The 21,120-nt window shown below is 41.9% G+C and overlaps 1 protein-coding gene across 1 annotated transcript in view; it reads right to left on the reverse strand.

Annotated features, from left to right (window-relative positions):
- Positions 1-492: 492 nt before the first annotated feature.
- Positions 493-21,120, reverse strand: part of LOC126161564 (glutathione S-transferase-like) — a 34,418-nt gene continuing 13,790 nt past the window's right edge. Inside the window, exons 2-5 of the mRNA XM_049917505.1 lie at positions 5,290-5,437; positions 1,861-2,028; positions 1,300-1,442; positions 493-813 (exon numbers count right to left, since the gene is read on the reverse strand). Coding sequence (XP_049773462.1) covers positions 646-813; positions 1,300-1,442; positions 1,861-2,028; positions 5,290-5,425 — 615 coding nt within the window. The 5' untranslated portion in view covers positions 5,426-5,437 and the 3' untranslated portion in view covers positions 493-645. The remainder of the gene's footprint in view (positions 814-1,299; positions 1,443-1,860; positions 2,029-5,289; positions 5,438-21,120) is intronic.

Below are 21,120 nucleotides of genomic sequence, written 5' to 3' on the forward strand. Positions count from 1 at the left end.
GTATTGTAAACATATTTAAGTCTAAATACTGTTTCTGTCTTGCTAACTTGGGCACTCTTATTGTGAAGCTGCACAACCTGTAATGCATTGACTTCCAAAACAGCACACAACAACAGATTTTAACATTTCTTCATACTTTAATGATTCATTGTATTTCACTGTCTTATGTACACACATTCATTAGCTGCACACAAACTACCAATACAAAAAAACTGAACATCAACTATATACAAAAATAATTGATTTTCTCTAAAGTAAGGTTGGGAGACTTCTGCTGCTCTGGAAGTCATCATTACGATTACATATAAATTTTCTAAAGATCTTCATTAACATTGAGAACAGGAGGATTAGAAGTGTAACCGATATTGTCATGAATCTTATTTATCATCTTTCAGTCTGTCAAGACAGTGGCTTGTGAGTGTACATATCTGTTTCCACATAGCTTTTGAACATAATTCACACATATGAAATATTTCCAGGCATGTAAAGGTATTCAATTTGATAAGAAACTTTATTGTACTTTTTTTGCAAATACAAAAGTGTTTATCACAGTTTTAATAAGACATTCTAGAAAAATTTAATGAACAAATAATTCAGTATTATAAACAAGGAACAGATATCTTTTAAATAAAACAGAGGCTGAATTCACATGTCAGATTTTGGTCTCTTGTCAACCCACTCTTTAATAGCCGGTATTTCACGTACTTTATTCTTGAGTGCAGCAAGGTTTGAATAATCTTTTGTTAGATCAAATCCAACCATAAAGTTCAGGTAGTCCAATATAGCTATGAAATACAGATCTGCCCACGAGAGCTGAAAGCGAAGATTTCACATTAACACCGCAGCATAACATTATCAAAATCATGTGGTCAGTCAATGAAGTACAACATATTACCCAACATTCTTTCAAAAGAATTTATCAACTTCATAATTCCTAGCAATTTAAATCATGATTTTGCAAAATTCTTGCAATTCTGGAAAACAATGTGTGCAACAGCTAGTTAGCCACAAATACTAAATATCCTCCTTAGCATAGTAAAAGCCTTAGTTCAGTTTGTTAAATTACTTTTTTTATGTAGTATTAAAATTGTGAACTACTGTTTCTTGATCTGAATGCAGATGAAAGTATTATACAATTTCATATATGCTATAGATTTCTTTTGTGACTAAGCAATTTAACTGGATGTGACATTGTTCACAACCATCTCTGTCTGAATGCACCTGCAGATTACTATTTTTAAGATTACCACACTTTAATCAGTATCACTACTCCACAAATTTCAATATTGTTCAGCTCACCTTGCCATTTGCCAGATAACCTCCATTTTCCTTCACCAGATTATCAAGTCTTGGCAATAAAAATGGTAGAGTTTCATTGAAGAGGGGTCCCTTTTTCTTCTCCTTCACAGCTTCATCAGTCTCATATGAATAATTTGCTATTTCTACAAAAAATAACCCAACATTAAATAAAATTAATTTTGGCATATACTTTGTTTTTATCTTAAAAATATGAAACTAGAAAAATGAATATCAATTTATTTTTACAATGGAGAACATACTCACTGATCACCATCTCAGTCACAGCTCAAATGTTTCTTTAAAATCACAGATTACTGCATGGTGTCATTTTTGCTTGGCAAATTTATGTCTTTAGACAATTTAAAGTGTGATACTTCAGAGGTTGAACTATGGTGTTTAGCATCTTGTTTACATTTATCCATCACTCACAATCTCCACTGAATGGTGCACAATTGACTGTATTTACTCATTTTGGTGTTTGTATTTCAGGCAGGAGTCTTCTTACATATGTAAATGTAAATACAAAAACAAATGGCTTCAGTGTAAAGAAACATAACTTACTCAGTCTTAGGTCTGTTACTGTATCAATAGCCATATCAATCTGGAGATCTTCCCAATCATTAGAACCAGCCAAGCCCATCTGCTTGCCTAAGTAACGGCATATAGCAAGAGACTGCCATGTCCTCTTCCCATCAATTTCAAGAACTGGAACCTGCCCGAAGGGCATTGCTAGTTAAAAGAAAAAAAATGTTAGCAAAATTTCTACCGTATGAAAGAGAGCTTTCTTTTGCAATCTTAACGGATACAAGAAAGCACTCTTGCTTTCTATAGATCAAAACTGTCAGAGTATGGCACTTTCACCCAAAAACTGTAGAAATATTTTTCTTTAATATTAATGAATATTTAGTAATGAAACATAAAACTTAAGTGTGAACAGCGGAATTCAAACCTGATGTGAGACAATAAGTCAAAATTATTGCACACCTGAAAAATATATGTACAAAAGAGACTAGATTAAAATCAGCTTTCCTTCCATAGACCCAAAAATGCGATGATTCTCATGTGTGTGGAATAGGTCAGAAAGTATAACACAGAAACATAAAATATTTGTATGTAATACTCACTACCCTGATCACTTGTCAGGAGACTGTCAAAATAGGTGAATACAATGCAGTAAACTGGAACAGCTAATATTTACAGAATTAACATGCTGTCGGAATGAAACATTGTTATGCACTATTAATAAATTTATCATACACAAAATACCTAATCTTGAGTGTTGTGACCAACTGCTGTCAAAACTGAAATCTAAAATATTTTTACTTAAGCTGGCCTAACAGTCCCTGTTAAGATTTTCATCTATGGAGTAGGAGGAGTTGCCTATTGTAACGTCTCTTGGCAAAGGACATTATGTAATAAAGAGAAAGCATTATGTGTCATGTTTTGTTTTTGTATAAAATTATGTACTGTTTTTTATTTATTTTAGATAATATCTGTGTCAGCGAGTACTGAAACCGCCAAAGACGATACTTATTAATATCAAACAAAGATGAGAATATGTGACTAGTATAAATAATACAGAACGCACATTAATTTCTCTGTCGTCTTCTTGTAGTTACGTGAGTAGGAAGAGCCTGTGACATTATATTGTATGCTTGCGTAGCATTCTTTTGTCAAGATTGTGAGAGGGACGCCATTAGACATAGCTTGGGAAAGGTGTGTAATAACTATTTGTTTAAATGTTTTGAATAGAGTTACTTAGTTAAACCTTGCATTATGATTTGTAATAAGCTTGCCTGGTATTTTATCCCATCCCTTTAAGAAATTTTCAGTTATTTAAATATTATTCGTGGTGCAGAGCTGCGCTGCGAACAAATGAGCCGCTGCCGCGGCACATTCAAACTGCATTAAATGAAATCAATCATACTGCAAAGAAGCGGGCAGGTAATAGTGAACAAAAATTATTTCTTTCAGCTCCCAGAATTGCAGAGCAGAGCAGCAGATTATATGATGTGTTTTACAGGTTGACGCGGGCTGCTGATAATTTATTTCTAACAGTGCAAAAAGATAATTTACCTCCATCACATAAAAGAAATCTTGCTGTGCGTAGTTCTGGTCTGGCAAACCTTATAGTAAAAACATCTTTTTCTATGAGAATAGTCTCATGTTCTCGTGTTAGTCGTGGTACTTATTGATGTTTTACTGTTTAACAAAAATCCACTGCAAAATTTTGATGTTGAACAATCATTGCATACTGTAACATCAGTATTGATAACTAAGTAATTTTCACTAACCCTTTCAATAACTATAAAGTAAGGAAGAAATGTTCATTTAATAGAAAGCCAGATCCAGAACAATAAGAACATAATATATTTTGTTTTGTTGAAAATTAATGATCCAAAGAAAGTCGCAGCACTGCATCACTAAAAGGTATTTCGGGGCTCTTTTCGTAGCAACATATTTTATCTCATATATTAGTTGTTACGTGAGTAATAATAAAAAAAAGCAAATAGTAAAGAGCCAGCAAAACTATCAAAACTCTTTCAAATTCTGTTTAAACTATGTTTTATCTGAAACCAAGCTTTTAATGGGAAATTTATTGAAAATGTGTGTTCCTGGATGTTGGACCCTTTTTGGACCAAGGTAAGTGATTTTAGGTCTGTATGTAGATTGTTCTTATTCCTAGTATTGATACTATGTCTTGAGCTATCTGTTGGAAACAAAGATGCATTACTTGCAACAAATTTCATTAGGGAAAAATATAATGAGAAGCAGCAGTTAGAATACAAAGTTCCTTGGACAGGTTTCTACATGATCTTGAATTTACACCACAAATGATTCTCATCACACACTTTTGCAACCTAAAAATGTTTGCTCAGTTTGATGAGTAGTCCCCAAACATGATCCCATATGACAATATAATGAAAATAAGCGAAATAAGCAAGTTTTTCTATAGATCTCCTACATCTGACATTCTAACGGCAAATACAGACTTGTTCAGGCACTTAAGCAATTCTGTGGTATGCCCTTCCCAACTGAATTTATTATCAAGTTGCAATGCCAGAAATTTAACATGACCTGCATTTAGGGGGTCTTCTGAAAGTTTAATGACAGTGAATTAGCTTAAAACCACTCAATGTCATTCAAAATTTGATTATAAGTTATTTCTAAATCTGTATTTGACTTGCTACTTTTTGAAATATTTGTAGCATCTGCAAACAAAACAAACTTAACATCTGGCAATGTAGTAGATGAGAGGTCATTAACGTACACAAAAACCAATGGACCCAAGATGGAACCTTGAAGACCATCACACATAATTCCCAGTCAGATTAAGACTGACTGCTTACTGCACAGGTGTTTCCCAATGACGCCCTTTGTTTCCTGTTAGATAGCTAAGACTTTAACCCTTTTGCAGCATTGTCGGTGACATCATTATATTATAATTTACTTGAGAGAATGCTGTGACTCACACAGTCCAAGGCTTTTGACAGGTTACAGAAAATGCCAGCAGCCTCTAATTTATTATCTAACGAATTAAGTAAATTCTCACTAAATAGCTTTCTCTGTATCAGAACCATTAAGAAATCCAAACTCAAGCCAAAAGAGTTTAAAAATGTCAAAATCCTTGACAAAAAAATTAGATATTGTAATGTGTACCCTCCTTTTACAGAAATTGACTTTGTACATGTTACAAAAGAAAATGTGGTTATAACTACATTTTTAAATAGTTACAACTACTTGTTTCTCACTATTAGAATAACTCACCGAAACAGATTTCAATATTACATAAATTACATTTTTACACAACAGGTTTTTTCTTTGTTTTTCAGTATCACCTACCCAATATCATCTCACTTTACTATTTTTAGTGCACAAAATGTCTCATACAAAGTTTTACTGTTTTAGAGAGCAATTATTTTGCTAATTTTATGAGATCGGAGATTAAATTTATTAATCCCATATGCTTAAACAAGTGTTTTTACTTACATTCTTTCACAGATGGCCATTTCTCGTTCTCACATCTTTCATCTTCAAATTCAGCTTTGCCATATGATAGAAGAAAACGAATTGGCTCACCCAGAGCCATTATAGGGAAGTAAGTTAACTTATATTTTGGTGCCATCTCTAGATCAAGCTGAAAAATCAGACAGATATTAAACATTTGTGCCTAAAATTGGGATATATGCATTCTAGAAAGTTAGACGTTAATTGTTAGTGCAATTTATACACTATTAGTCAATTGTTATTTAGGACTCTTGCAGTTCACTAATTTAATTCCACAGAAATCATAGATGCCATAAGAAACAAGGGAGCGGTGCCACATTAGCCTTTGTGAAATAACTGAGAAGAGGTGGTCAATTACAGTGGAACTGATGGCACTACAAAAGAATAAGAGAATGAAGGGACTAAACACACGAAAGCATGCAGAGAAAAAAATAAATATAAAAACTATCGACAGATAACGATGATTAGAAGTCTCCAAACTGTAACATGTTGAAAGAGGGTTGAAATGGTCAAAGGCAAATTCTTGAGTAAGTTTTTGAAGACTTTCGACTAGATGAATGTGAAAAATCCGCCAATATCCTCAAATTGCCTGTTAGGATATCTCTTTAACAGCCTAAGACTGACTAAAGGCAATCATCTTGAGGTTGTCAGATTGCAGAATTTGTAATTCTGATAAACTATGATTATTTGGAGCTGTGTTGCATCCCAGATTTGATAGCCATTTGGCTTAAATTTCACACTTTTTCCTCTGTTTTGCCGCAGGAAACGATAGTTCCGCTATCAGTTCAAGACAATGAATCACGGAACACTGTTTCTTCGCTACTGCAGCACCACACACAGCTGTCCTGTATAAACATACTATGAAACGCTTGTGTGTTGTGTATATGGAGTAGATAAGCGCTTTCGAAATGCAGATGAAGTCTTATTTCGGACCTTATTTTGACGCTATAAAATATGGGCAGTTGTTTTATAATGGGGGGGGGGGGGGGAGTGATGAATTAAAATGGTTTTCTTGTTTTCCTTTTCAGTCAGTGTGGTATCGTGAACAGAGATATCTGGAGATCCACTTTCTTCAGAGCAAACTTTTAAAATAATTTGTACCTACAGATTAATACAAAAAATCGAAACCAAGGAAACTGATGAAAGGATGGTCATTGTCACCACTGGTTTTCATTTTTGCATTGAAATGGAAAGAGGGAAGTTGAAGTCTTGTTTGTCAAGTACAAAATTTAGTACGATACGACAGATTGATGAGGCAGCAGTGTTCGCTGAAAATAAATATTAGGTTATGTACTAACTGTAATGGAACATGTGCTAGCTGTAGGTTTAGTTACGTGCATAAATAAAAAGGAAGCGACAAGTAGACATGCTGGAGGACTAAATGTTACATCTGAGAAAGAGAACCTTTAAGAGAGACTCATTTTGATATCCGGTATGCAAAATAGATAAACGTGACAGGTAAGCCTGCACGCAAGGCACAGAAATAATGAAAAGAGATTTTATAAGAATATACGGCGGCTAACGTTCAAAACCATAAAAAATGGTGCCCAGTTTTGAGTGTATTAAATCGAGTCAAATTCGGCAAGTAAAGGTGGTGGGTAGTGTTTAACGTCCCGTCGACAACGAGGTCATTAGAGACGGAGCGCAAGCTCGGGTTAGGGAAGGATTGGGAAGGAAATCGGCCGTGCCCTTTCAAAGGAACCTTCCCGGCATTTGCCTGAAACTATTTGGGGAAATCACGGAAAACCTAAATCAGAATGGCTGGAGACGGGATTGAACCGTCGTCCTCCCGAATGCGAGTCCAGTGTGCTAACCACTGCGCCACCTCGCTCGGTCTGGAGGTAAACTGGAAACGATTTATAGTTTGCGCATAGCCTCAAAACATATACCATAGCCGCGGAAACACTCCTACTTAGTTCCTTTAGAAATTAAAATTCACAATTCATTTATTATTATTTAGAGTTTTTGATTATACAGTTGCGACTCTACAACTGCGGACGGTATGTATTACGTCGCACTGGGATTGCTTTTATTACATGTTGGCTGTACCGGAAGGTAGGATACTAGTTTAATTTTTCCTATCCGTTTTGGATACATAACCGGCCCTTTTATTGACTGGAAAACACGGAAGTAACAGGATTTAAAATAGCTATTTCTCAGTCCATACCGCGCCATTCTTCCGTTCCTACAGACTAGCCTCTGACTGCTAGCATCGCTGCAACTGTCAAAATCTTTCATTTTTTGCCCTATAGAATTTGGTGGCTGTTTGTCAGACTGATATTATGGTCTTTCGACTTGTGTATTTAACTCCCATCATTAAATATAAACGTACACCTACATTGTCGTGTTCTTCAGAGAACTGAAGAAGTTTTGCCGACTAAACCAATGCATATTCAGCAAGTCATCAGGGGTTTTCTTCATCCACAGACTGTTGTGATTACATTATCCAAACTGCAGTTTAATAACGAACCTATGACGAAGCGCCAGAAAATATTTAGGACACTGTTTCGGCACAGTTCAGAAAAATCCAAGATATACAGTATAGTGATTAGTCACTTTACTTCCCGTTGGCCTCAAGCAGTGTTCAAACCCGCAGTGCAGTACAATCGCTGACAAATGTGAAAATTCTGATGAATGAATAGTCTGCATACAGGTTAGGCGCCTCCCCCCCCCCTCCACCTCGCCACTCAGACGCCTACGAATGTGCCTTTGTACGGAGACTGGCAGAATGATTGGTGGGATGTTTAAAGGGACTAAACTACTAGGTTCAAAAATGGCTCTGTGCACTATGGGACTTAACATCTGTGGTCATCAGTCCCCTAGAACTTAGAACTACTTAAACCTAACTAACCTAAGGACATCACACACATCCATGCCAGAGGCAGGATTCGAACCTGCGACCGTAGCGGTAACGCGGTACCAGACTGAAGCGCCTAGAACCGCACGGCCGCACCGGCCGGCGAAACTTGTAGGTCATCAGTCCCTTTTGCCTCTAACAGACATGTCTATTTGACTGTAGATCAGAGATAGCATGCTGCGCAAAACTCGGGGGAAGAAAACCCAGAGTTGAGCCACAGGTCAGTGAAGCTGAGATGAGGGGCAAAAGGTGAAAGGGAGACAGGAAGAAAGGCACGCAAGGTGCCCCCTCTAGGGAGCAGGCGGAAGCCTCTGAAAGAGTGCAAACAAGAGGACGTACATCCCCCCAGCCCCCTTCTTAACAGAGAGACTCAAATCAAATTGCCTTCGAAAGGCTAGCAACGCGGACAGAGCAAGAGAAGCACAGAGAGAAACGATGAACAAGAGTAACAGACCACGCTAGGAGGGGGGGGGGGAGAAGAGTAAAGGTGCAGGTAGGTTGAGAACCAGGCTGGACCACCAAGTCCAGACAGCCGCAGCCCCGTCCGGGCAGAGGAGGCAACTGTGTGTTCTGCCAAACCCTCAGTGGACCGATAAGAACTGGCAGAATGAACAGCAGGATTTCAGTCCCGTAGTACAGCGTCGTTGTTGCACCAGCTTAAAATATGTATGTGCACAATAAATGGAGAAAGGGATGCCATATGTAATGCTGGCCTTTTGGGAAAATGGCGTGTGACGAGGGCCTCCCGTCGGGTAGACCACTCAGCTGGTGCAAGTCTTTCGGTTTGACGCCACTTCGGCGACTTGCACGTCGATGGGATGAAATAATGATGATTAGGACAACACAACACCCAGTCCCTGGGCGGAGAAAATTCCGACCCAGCCGGGAATTAAACCCGAGCCCTTAGGATTGACAGTGTCGCGCTGACCGTTTTTTTTATTTTTTGTTTTTTTTCCCTCTCGATTTAGTTCCTTGTGTTCGGTCTGGCCGGACGCCACAAGACATGCATTCAAGTTGATCGTTGAGTCCTTGGCTCCGTTTTTTATTACAGAGAGCGCACAGCCCTCTGACAGAACACGCTGAGCTACCGTGCCGGCAATCACTCAGCTACCGGGGGCGGGCGGCCTTTTGGAGGTCAGAGCATCGAGCTTTCGACGTCGAGGCAGACTTTAAAAGAACGAGTCACCCATTATAGTTCAGCGACTCTTTCGGTGACATTTCGAGTTGAAACAAAAAAAATTGTTCAAATGGTTCTGAGCACTATGGGACTCAACTGCTGAGGTCATTAGTCCCCTAGAACTCAGAACTAGTTAAACCTAACTAACCTAAGGACATCACACACATCCATGCCCGAGGCAGGATTCGAACCTTCGACCGTAGCGGTCGCACGGTTACAGTCTGTAGCGCCTAGAACCGCTCGGCCACTCAGGGCTGGCAGTTGAAACGACAGTTGTTCAAATGTGTGTGAATTCTTAAGGGACCAAACTGCTATTTGAACTAACTTATGCTAAGAACAAAACACACACACACACACACACACACACACACACACACACACACACACACACACACACACACACACACACACAAGCCCAAGGGAACACTAACCTCCGGCGGCAGGGACCGATTGATACGTGACATGGCGCCTCAAACCGCGCGCCTAGTCCGCGCGGTTTGAAACGACATGATACTATCGATCATCGGACGATTTTACGGTGGGTGGTAAATTCAGGACAATAGCGTCTTGTGCAAAGAAGGAAAGTCCAAGGCGAAGAAGGTGGCAGCGGACCGCGGAATTGGTTGAGGAGATGCGTAAAGCCCTCATCCGAAGCCCGCGCCAAGAGCCTTGGCGCTAACAATGACAGATCGTTCCCTGCGGCGCATTATCCGTGGTAAGCTGCACTTCCACCCATACAAAATGCAGCACGTACAGAAACTAAACGAACAGGATAAAGTTGCCCAAGGAAACACCGCTTTGGGCTTCCTGACGTCGTCTTGTGGGGACACCTGAATAGTGACGTGTACGCCACAGGTCCTCATACAGTGGCTGAACTCAAAGGTATGTACAACTATGGAGGAGATCCCACTGAACATGCTGAAACAGTTGATCAAAGCTATCATTCGCAGCCTGGAGGAATGCACGGAAAGTGATGCTAAAATCTGTATGGTTTTACATTCAAAACTGACTAAAGACTGACAGATGTGCAGAACGATAGACCTATATCTCTAACGTCTATCAGTTAGAGAATTTTGGAACACCTATTATGTTCGAGTATAATGACTTTTCTGGAGACTAGAAATCTACTCTGTAGGAATCAGCATGGGTTTCGAAAAAGACGATCGTGTGAAACCCAGCTGGCGCTATTCGTCCACGAGACTCAGAGGGCCATAGACACGGGTTCCCAGGTAGATGCCGTGTTTCTTGACTTCCGCAAGGCGTTCGGTACAGTTCCCCACAGTCGTTTAATGAACAAACTAACAGCATATGGACTCGCAGACCAATTGTGTGATTGGATTGAAGAGTTCCTAGATAACAGAACGCAGCATGTCGTTCTCAACGGAGAGAATTCTTCCGAAGTAAGAGTTATTTCAGGTGTGCCGCAGGGGAGTGTCGTAGGACCGTTGCTATTCACAATATACATAAGTGACCTTATGGATGATATCGGAAGTTCACAGAGGCTTTTTGCGGATGATGCTGTGGTACATCGAGAGGTTGTAACAATGGAAAATTGTACTGAAATGCAGGAGGATCTGCAGCGAATTGACGCATGGTGCAGGGAATGGCAACTGAATCTCAATGTAGACAAGTGTACTGTGCTGCGAATACATAGAAAGAAAGATCCCTTATTTAGCTACAATATAGCAGGTCAGCAACTGGAAGCAGTTAATTCCATAAATTATCTGGGAGTACGCATTAGGAGTGATTTAAAATGGAATGACCATATAAAGTCGATCGTCGGTAAAGCAGATGCCAGACAGATTCACCGGAAGAATCCTAAGGAAATGCAATCCGAAAACAAAGGAAGTAGGTTACAGTACGCTTGTTCGCCCAGTGCTTTAATACTGATCACCAGTGTGGGATCCGTACCAGATAGGGTTGATAGAAGAGATAGAGAAGATCCGACGGAGAGCAGCGCGCTTCGTTACAGGATCATTTAGCAATCGCGAAAGCGGGCTTTTTTTGAAGTTTCGAGAACATACCTTCACCGAGGAGTCAAGCAGTATATTGCTCTCTCCTACGTACATCTCGCGAAGAGACCATGAGGATAAAATCAGAGATTGGAGCCCACACAGGGGCATACCGACAATCCTTACCACGAACAATACGAGACTGGAATAGAAGGGAGAACCGATAGAGGTACTCAAAGTACCCTCCGCCACACACTGTCAGGTGGCTTGCGGAGTACGAATGTAGATGCAGATATGTAATGTGTGTTTCAATAAATTTATCAGTATGTTTCGAGGGTCTGTCCTCATATCCTACGATTCATTCTTTGTAGTGAATACATTACAAATAATACCAACTTCCTTATAAGACAAAGTAAAACCACAACTTTATCCTATTGTTAATGTCAGCTATTACACATTCGTTTTAGTATGATGTATAACAAAGGTTTCATTTGCTCCTCGTATGTCAGCATCGGTAAATATCGTAAGTCCTCGGTGAAATTGGATATTTGCTTGAGCAGCAGCACGCTGATCTTCGAGATTCTACAGTAACTTGGGAAAGTACCAGCAAAGATTCCAATGCTGAACATGAGCGAGCCGTATAGACAGCAACTGTGCAAACAGACGTCTGTTCGGTAGTAGTCGTTTCCTTATGGTGCTGCACTGCACAAATAACCTGCTGGAATATTGTGCGTTTACAGTTGTCGGCCCAGGAAAATGCTGCTTCTCGTAAGCAGATGATAGGAATACAAGGAGTGGAGAATTCACGTATCTCTTCAGGTTAACTGTTAAACAATATCTTATTTTTGTGACAGTTTTGCTTATTTCTTATACCTGCGCCCTTGGCATCTCATACTTAGAAGTGTTCAGATGTGTGACGAAATCTGTTCAATATTTTAGTCATCGCCGGTAGTACAATTTTGCAAATGTGTGAAATATATATTCCTGCAGTGTTTACTTGTTTCTACTTAATACTATGAAGAACTATCATGTACCTAACACTGTCAAAAAGCAAAACAAAGGATTTACCATGTCGTATGGGCATTGTTGTCTGGTAGGTCATGAGGTCTAGGCTTAGCTGCGTAGTTAGAATGATTTTCTTTCTTCATGAACAATGACATCTTGTTAGCACAGTTGGGAGAGTCATGTGAAGCATCAGTGTGGGTAATTGCTCAGTGCGTTCCGCGTCAAAATGACGACGACCAAGGGAAGGGAAAATATGAAACTAGGTTCTGGCACGTAGCCTACTCACTAATATGCTTCAAGATTACCTTAAGATCTGACCAGTGAGTCACTAACGGTGTGGTTTGTTCTCACTCCGACATTTAAGAACATTTACGACTTAACATAAGGTAATCAGTGGTTCAGATCCTCGTGTCTCCTAGTCGTTCACGACAAATGCTAGCGATGAGAAAAATTGTTTTCACTTTTCGAATTCGAACAGGCTATCTGCAAGTTGAGGGCTGTCTAAAGAGCACGCGTTAGTAATAGTTTCTTCTCGTTCTCTGTATCACACCGGTAGAGAATTTGAAAAGCAAAGGTTTTGGTTCACTGCCGTGAGCAATACGCAGTTTTAATCTGCCAGGAGGTTTCTGTATCATACATGAAAACTTGACAAAATTTGATACGTCCTGAAACAAAATTATCCTTATGTAAAGGATGAAACAGCATAAAGTTTGTTTGGATAATAGTGAAAAATAATTTATATTTATCTTGTCCTGTTCATCCTCAATTTCATAATACTATTTTTTATAGTAACTAATTCTGGGAAGTGTCAAAATCATCATGCAGGTGTCTAAGAATGATTTGACAATATTGCACCGAGGAATGTATAAAAAATCTTTACTTTGTGGGTTGACAGTAGTGAGCAAAATGTGTATCTGGTGTTCGTTAACCTCACGCAGCAGTAGGTGTCACATGCTCGGCTCTAAAATATGCTTAATATTGATCGTATGTGGTGGTATACGTTTCATGAACACCAGTTTTGTTCATGAGAAGTTCCGTATGGCAGTTTGCTGTTTGCACAGAAACCCACTGAGCTGCTTACACAATCGCAAAATGAGCTTTGTGCTAGGTTGGTCTTGACAGTATTCTGCTTATTGGAGACCGTTTGTATAGCTACAAAATAGCCTCTGCTAGGTAGGCGCGAAGTGTGTAAAGAAATATCAGTACCAGACCGTCTGTCCGACGAAATTAGTTTTATGAACAGAAAGAATTTTCACTCTGCAGAGGAGAAAGTGCTGATTTGAACGTTTCTCTCAGATTAAAACACCTGGTACCTTTTCGTTTCGCGGGCAAGTGCTGTACCGACTGAGCTACCTAGGTGTGACTCACGACCCATCCTCACCTCCACCAGCACCTCTTCTACCTTCCAAACTGCACACACACACACACACACACACACACACACACACACACACATCGGCGCGCGCGCGCCCGCCCAAGGGAGGACTCCAACCTCCGCCGGGACCAGCCGCACAGTCCACGACTGCCGCGCCTAAACCGCTCGGTCCATTACATGTTCTAATTTTCTTCAAAGTAATAATGAATTAATACGCCCTCGAAGAGAGATACAGCAGTAGTATTGCAAACTAATAACACGTAAGACCAAAAGGAAGACGGGTGGCGAACATATTACTGAAATGATCTGCTGGCAAATAAACATTCCAAACGATGGCATTCAGGCTCTGGAGTTTACGTCCCGTCGTTAGTTTGACAAGGATGGGGAAAATATGCTATGTCCGATGTAAAGAAAACAAATCAGTATCTGCAAAAAGTTACTTAGGGAAACGGGGACAAAATCTAAAACAATGATCTGGTGATTTGAAACTTGTTTCTAATCGTTGAGCCCGGTGTTCGAATGATTTTCATTACGTGAAAAAACTGGTTACCAAAAGCGTCCTAACCAATGTTTTTGAGAGTTCGCTCTATAGCATAATCAAGGAAGTTTCCCAGTACTAAACGCAGCACATATCTTTGTAGCGAGTACATCACACAGTTCCGAGAAAATTATTCACATTATCGCATATAACGCAACAGCGTCAGAGTATGTATGTTTCAACTTCCCCGAAAGAATGATTTATCGATGAATGCGAAGTGCGATCTTATGATCTCAATCATATCAGTTGGATATATAAACATTTGAGAAAATGTGAGATTCTATATTTACGGAACATTTTCCATTAGCAACCGTTTATGTCCTGTTTTAACTCGCGCGCATATCCAGTATATGTGGTCACACAAATTATATAGGTGCTTCAGGGTGAAAGTCAACATAACAAACACAAATTCTATTGTGTAAATTCAACCCCGTTAGTATGAGAATAGTAACCAACGTCTAAATCCCATATAAGGACATGCCTGGAAAAATGTGCGTTTACTTACATAATTTCGTCCGGGTAATCTGAACACCACGTCAATGACGCTGTTACTTTAAAAGTATCAGATCCTTCGACGCACGCAATAGTTTCCTCACGTTTCACAAACAACTAACAGCTTTGAAAATGTTTCGTTTTTGTCTCTCAAAGAAATGCAGATTGTTTTGTGTTGCATTAGTCTATTGTTTCAGTATTTTTGAAACTAATTTCGGAATTATTCAGAGATCTATCCAATATCTATATCGGATATTGCGCAAAAGAAATCGGAAATAGCATCTGAATGCGATATAAGTGAACGTCAATATTCTTGAACACATTTCGTCCGAAGATTTAAAAGTCAAAGACAGCCGAATACTCTAAGATGTTCAATAAAATCAGTCCTCTCTCTATTGCTTGGATGCACATTTCTGATCAGAGAGCATGAAATCCGACGTGACTGCAGATTGTCATCTGCATTTGCCGCGATGTTTTAATTCGTCAAAATTTCCACCAGTCTGAACGTGATGAGTAATTCTTTACTTATTTATGGCTTTGAACTTTATATCAATATACGATGAATAGGCTGATGTGGGAGCAGAATAGAAAAGTAATTTCATTTTGCATTCTTGTGCAATTTCGTGGGAACCATGTTTTAACTAGGCAAGGAATGAAATGTGACTATCTTTGGCCGGAACGTTTACTTCACACAGCCGAGTACGCCATTCGTATAGTATAGGGATCACTGAGTAAAATGCACAAACACCCTACGAGACTGAGCACGTTTTAACAGATTTAAATAGCGTTTCTACGTACGGTCGTTTCCCTGTGCTGGCTGACTGAAGCAACCCATTTTTCCTTTATCTTTAAAATTTTCCTAATGAAACAACCATTGCATTTTCATCTGGATACAAATTATGGTGACTTTACTGCAGTAAAATGTGTTCTAAGAAGGAAACAACAGTCAATTATGTCACTTTCCACGCATTTATACAAAATACAATTTTTTAACTATGTTGTTGTCTTCAGCCCAGAGACTGCTTTGATGGTGCTCTCCATGCTACTCTATCCTGTGCAAGCTTCTTCATCTCCCAGTACCTACTGCAACCTACATCCTTCTGAATCTGTTTAGTGTATTCATCTCTGTCTCCTACGATTGTTACCCTCCACGCTGCCCTCCAATACTAAATTGGTGATCACTTGATGCCTCATAATGGCCTACCAACCGATCCCTTCTACTCAAGTTGTGCCACAAATTTCTCTTCTCCCCAATTCTGTTCAATTAGTTATGTGATCTACCCATCTAATCTTCAGCATTCATCTGTAGCACCACATTTCGAAAGCTTCTATTCTCTTCTTGCCTAAACTATTTATCGCCCACGTTTCACTTCCATACATGGCTACACTCCATACAAATACTTTCTGAAACGACTTCCTGACAAATCTATACTCGATGTTAACAAATTTCTCTTCTCCAGAAACGCTTTCCTTGCCATTGCCAGTCTACATTTCATATCCTCTACTTCGACCATCGTGAGTTACTTTGCTCCCCAAATAGCAATACTCATTTACTACTTTAAGCGTCTCATTTCTTAATCTACTTCCCGCAGCATCACCCGATTTAATTCGACTACATTCCATTATCCTCGTTTTGCTTTTGTTGATGTTCATCTTATATACTCCTTTCAAGACACTGTCCATTCCGTTCAGATGCTCTTCCAGATTCTTTGCTGTCTGACAGAATTGCAATGTCATCGGCGAACCTCAAAGTTTTTATTTCTTCTCCATAAATTTTAATTCCTACTCCGAATTTTTCTTTTGTTTCCTTTACTGCTTGCTCAACATACAGAGTGAATAACATCGGAGATAAGCTACAACCCTGTCTCACTTCCTTCCCAACCACTGCTTCCCTTTCATGGCCCTCGACTCCTATAACTGCCATCTGGTTTCTGTACAAATTGTAAATAGCCTTTCGCTCCCTATATTTTACCCCTGCCACCTTCAGAATATGAAAGAGTATTCCAATCAACATTGTCAAACGCTTTCTCTGAGTCTACAAATGCTAGAAACGTAGGCTTGCCTTTCGAAATAAAATCGTCATAACGTCTGAAGTTTGCGTTAGGACGTTCAAACTGAAGCTTTTTTTTTGTGGTTTTAGGGCGCAAAACTTCTATGGTCATTAGCGCCCAGTCCGTGACTTAAGACAGTAAAAAACCGAAATTGAAAGCCAGCAGCAATGGGAACAAAGTCATAAAATTGGAGAAACTAAAAGTAGAAGACAGTCGTTCTTCCCGCGAACCATACGCGACTGGAACAGGAAAGGGAGGTAATGACAGTGGCACGTAAAGTGCCCTCCGCCACACACCGTTGGGTGGCTTGCGGAGTATAAATGTAGATGTAGATCCTTGGGAAATTGACAAAGGTCACGGAGCAGGCAGATCCGGGGACGGAGCCAAGGCGGTGCTGTACCCCAAGTTGTCAAGAAGGTTTTAGGAAAGCGGCAGGAAAGAGAATCGAGCAGTTGACGGAAGCGGACTCCCGGGGGTAGTAGGGAGGAGGAGCGGCCTGCATACCCTACATCAAAGGAGGCGTCGAAAAAAAGGTCATGGGCTGGATTAGCAGGCATGGAAGACAGATGGCTAGCATAACGACTCAGGAGGACTGCTCGCCGATTGGACAGCGGAGGTTCAGCAGTCTCAGCATAAAGGCTTTCCACACGGCTGGTGTAAAAAGCTCCAGACACTAAACGTAATCCACGGTGGTGGATAGTGTCGAGACGCCGAAGAATAGACGGCCGAGCAGAGGAGTAGACTATGCTTCCATAGTCCAATTTCGAGCGCACTAAGGCGCGATAGAGGCGGAGAAGGACCACTCGGTCCGCTCCCCAGGAGGTACCATTCAGGACACGGAGGGTGTTAAGCGATCGCAGACAGCGAGCCGAAAGATAGGAAACGTGGGAGGACCAGCACAGTTTTCTGTCAAACATAAGACCCAAGAATTTAGCGACGTCTGAAAACGGAAGGTTGACAGGACCTAGATGTAAGGAGGGTGGAAGAAACTCCTTACGTCGCCAAAAATTGACACAAACGGTCTTACTGGGTGAGAAACGGAAGCCGGTTTCGATGCTCCACGAGTGGAGGCGATCGAGACATCCTTGAAGACGTCGTTCAAGAAGGCTGGTCCGTTGAGAGCTGTAGTAGATCGCAAAATCGTCCACGAAGAGGGAGCCCGAGACATCAGGAAGGAGACAATCCATAATTGGATTTATGGCGACGGCAAACAGTGCAACACTCAGCACGGATTCCTGGGGTACCCCGTTTTCTTGGGAGAAAGTACGGGAGAGAGTAGTGTTCACCCGCACCCTAAAAGTGCGCTCTGCCATAAATTCGCGAAGAAAATGGGGCAGCCGGCCTCGAAAGCCCCAAGAGAACAGTGTGCGGAGGATGCCTGTCCTCCAACAGGTATCGTATGCTCTCTCCAGATCAAAAAATATTGCTACCGTTTGGCGTTTCCGGAGAAAATTGTTCATGATATAAGTGGAGAGAGCAACAAGATGGTCAACTGCAGAACGATGCTTCCGAAATCCGCATTGGGCTGGTGTTAAAAGACTGCAGGATTCCAGCCACCAAGCTAAACGGTAATTCACCATACGCTCCAAAACCTTACAGACACTACTCGTGAGAGAAATGGGGCGATAGCTAGAGGGGAGATGTTTGTCCTTTCCAGGTTTCGGAACGGGAACGACAACAGCTTCCCGCCACCGTCTGGGAAAGGTACTGTCGGTCCAAATTCGATTATAAAGGCTAAGGAGGTAACGCAGACTATAGGTTGATAAATGCAGCAACATTTGGACATGGATACCATCCGGTCCTGGGGCAGAGGAGCGAGAAGAAGAGAGGGCATGTTGGAGTTCCCGCATGGAGAAAACAGTATTGTAGCTTTCGTGATTTTGAGAGGAGAAAGCAAGATGTCGCACTTCTGCTGCACGTTTCTTCGGGAGAAACGCTGGCGGGTAATTTGAAGAGCTCAAAATCTCAGCAAAGTGCTGACCCAACGAGTTAGAAATTACGACGGGGTCCACTAAGGTATCATGCACGACAGTGAGCGCAGAGACCGGGGAGAAACTAGGCGCGCCTGAGAACCGTCGAAGCCGACTCCAAACTTCCGAGGAGGGAATGAAGGTGTTAAATGAGCTAATAAAGAATTTCCAGCTTGCCTTCTTGCTATCGCGGATGACGCGACGGCATCGCGCACGGAGCTGCTTATAGCGGATATAGTTGGCCAAAGTAGGATGGTGACGGAAAATGCGAAGAGCACGTCGCCGCTCACGTATTGCGTCACGGCATGCCTCGTTCCACCAAGGAACTGGGGGGCGCCGGGGCAATTCGGAGGTGCGTGGTATTGAACATTCCGCAGCTGTAAGAATAACGTCGGTAATATGTGTGACCTCATCGTCGACGCTGGGAAAGCGACGGTCATCGAATGTCGCTAGAGACGAAAAAAGTGTCCAATCGGCTTGGGCAAATTTCCAGCGTCGCGAGCGCATATATGGCAGTGGAGGCTGCAGTCTAAGGACACATGGAAAGTGGTCACTCGAGTGTGTATCATCAAGGGCGAACCATTCGAAGCGCCGAGCTAGCAGAACAGTACCGACCGCCAGGTCCAAATGAGATAAATTTGTCGTGGAGGCAGACAAAAATGTGGGGACCCCAGTGTTGAGGCAAACTAGATCCGCTTGGTGGAAGACGTCTAGCAATAGAGAGCCACGTGGACAAGGATGTGGAGATCCCCAAAGCAGGTGGTGGGCATTGAAGTCCCCAACCAGCAAATAGGGGGGTGGAAGCTGACCAAGAAGATGAAGGAGATCAGCTCGTGCCATTGGTGTGGATGATGGAATGTATACAGTACAAAGAGAGAACGTGTATCCAGAAAGGGAAAGACGGACGGCGACAGCTTGGAAGGAAGTGTTTAAGGGGATTGGGTGATAATGGAGAGTATCATGGAGAAGAATCATGAGTCCTCCATGGGCTGGAGTGCCTTCAACAGAGGGGAGGTCATATCGGACGGACTGTAAATGAGGGAGAACAAAGCGGTCATGGGGACGCAGCTTTGTTTCCTGAAGACAGAAGATGACCAGCGAGTAGGATCGTAAGAGGACCGACAATTCATCCCGATTGGCTCGAATGCCGCGGATATTCCAGTGGATAATAGACATAGGGTGAACAGAAAATGGAGGAATGTGACCAAGGGTGCCGTCAACTCAGCGACTGCTCAGAGCTTGCGACCGACAGCATGGAATGGCATTCAGCCGAAGGCAGAAGATCCTGATCCATAGGTTGGTCAGGAGCAGCCCCTGCCACCAGCGATCGGCCGGTTGACCGGCCACCAGCAGTGCGCCTCGGCGATTTCCGCCAGGTGGTGCTGTAGATGGGACACGCCTTGGCGGAGAAGGAGAGGAACTGGGTTTCTTTGTAGCCTTCTTGGAAGTATGATGTTTAGATGAAGGAGGAACCGATGGTTGTGAAGTTGCGGTACGTAAAAACTCTTCACGAGTATGCTCTTTTTTCGAAGACTTGGCGTCTGACTTTTGGGCTCGAGATTTAGCAGAACCCGACGAAGGGTGAGCCATAGAGTGGGCAGGCGAAAGCGGTGAGATTTTTTTTTTTTTGGTTGGGTTTAAGGGCGCTCAACTGCTGAGGTCATTAGCGCCCAGTCACTGTTGTTTGAGCACATGGAATCTGGTAAAACTCAAGGGGATGGAGGGGACACCAGAAGGACCCGACAAAGATGCAGACAAAATAAGTAAAAAGTTTAAATGTCTTTGGACAAGCCAGTTAAAGTTATAAAACGCAGAATACGAGCAGCTGCTCGAGCGTCATCAGCTAAAACATCCGGTAAAGTAGATGGCAGGGACAGGACAACACGAAATTGACTAAAACGGGGACACGACAATAAAACATGGCGCACAGTTAATGCCTGACCACAAGGGCACTGCGGGGCTGGGTCACCGGAGAGCAGGTAGCGGTGGCTAAACCGGCAATGCCCAATCCGCAACCTGGTCAGAAGGACCTCCTCGCGCCGAGATGGTCGGGAGGATGTTGTCCAAGCAGTTGGTAGCGGTTTTACTGCCCGGAGCTTGTTTCCTTGGAGGGATGACCAAGCATCCCACCACAACGACACAAGCCTCTTACAGACATCCCCACGAACGTCGGATGACGGGACACAATGGGAGGCTGGCCGAGGCAGGAGGACTGCAGCCTTGGCTGCAGCATCCGCAGCCTCATTCCCAGGCACTCCCACATGTCCGGGAACCCACAGAAAGCTGACAGAACCACCGTTATCAGCCAAAGAATGGAGGGACTGCTGTATCCGTTGTATCAAGGGATGGACCGGATAGGGAGCTCCAAGGCTCTGAAGAGCACTGAGTGAGTCAGA

The sequence above is a fragment of the Schistocerca cancellata genome, chromosome 2 (assembly GCF_023864275.1).
Source record: "Schistocerca cancellata isolate TAMUIC-IGC-003103 chromosome 2, iqSchCanc2.1, whole genome shotgun sequence".
Lineage (NCBI taxonomy): Eukaryota > Metazoa > Arthropoda > Insecta > Orthoptera > Acrididae > Schistocerca > Schistocerca cancellata.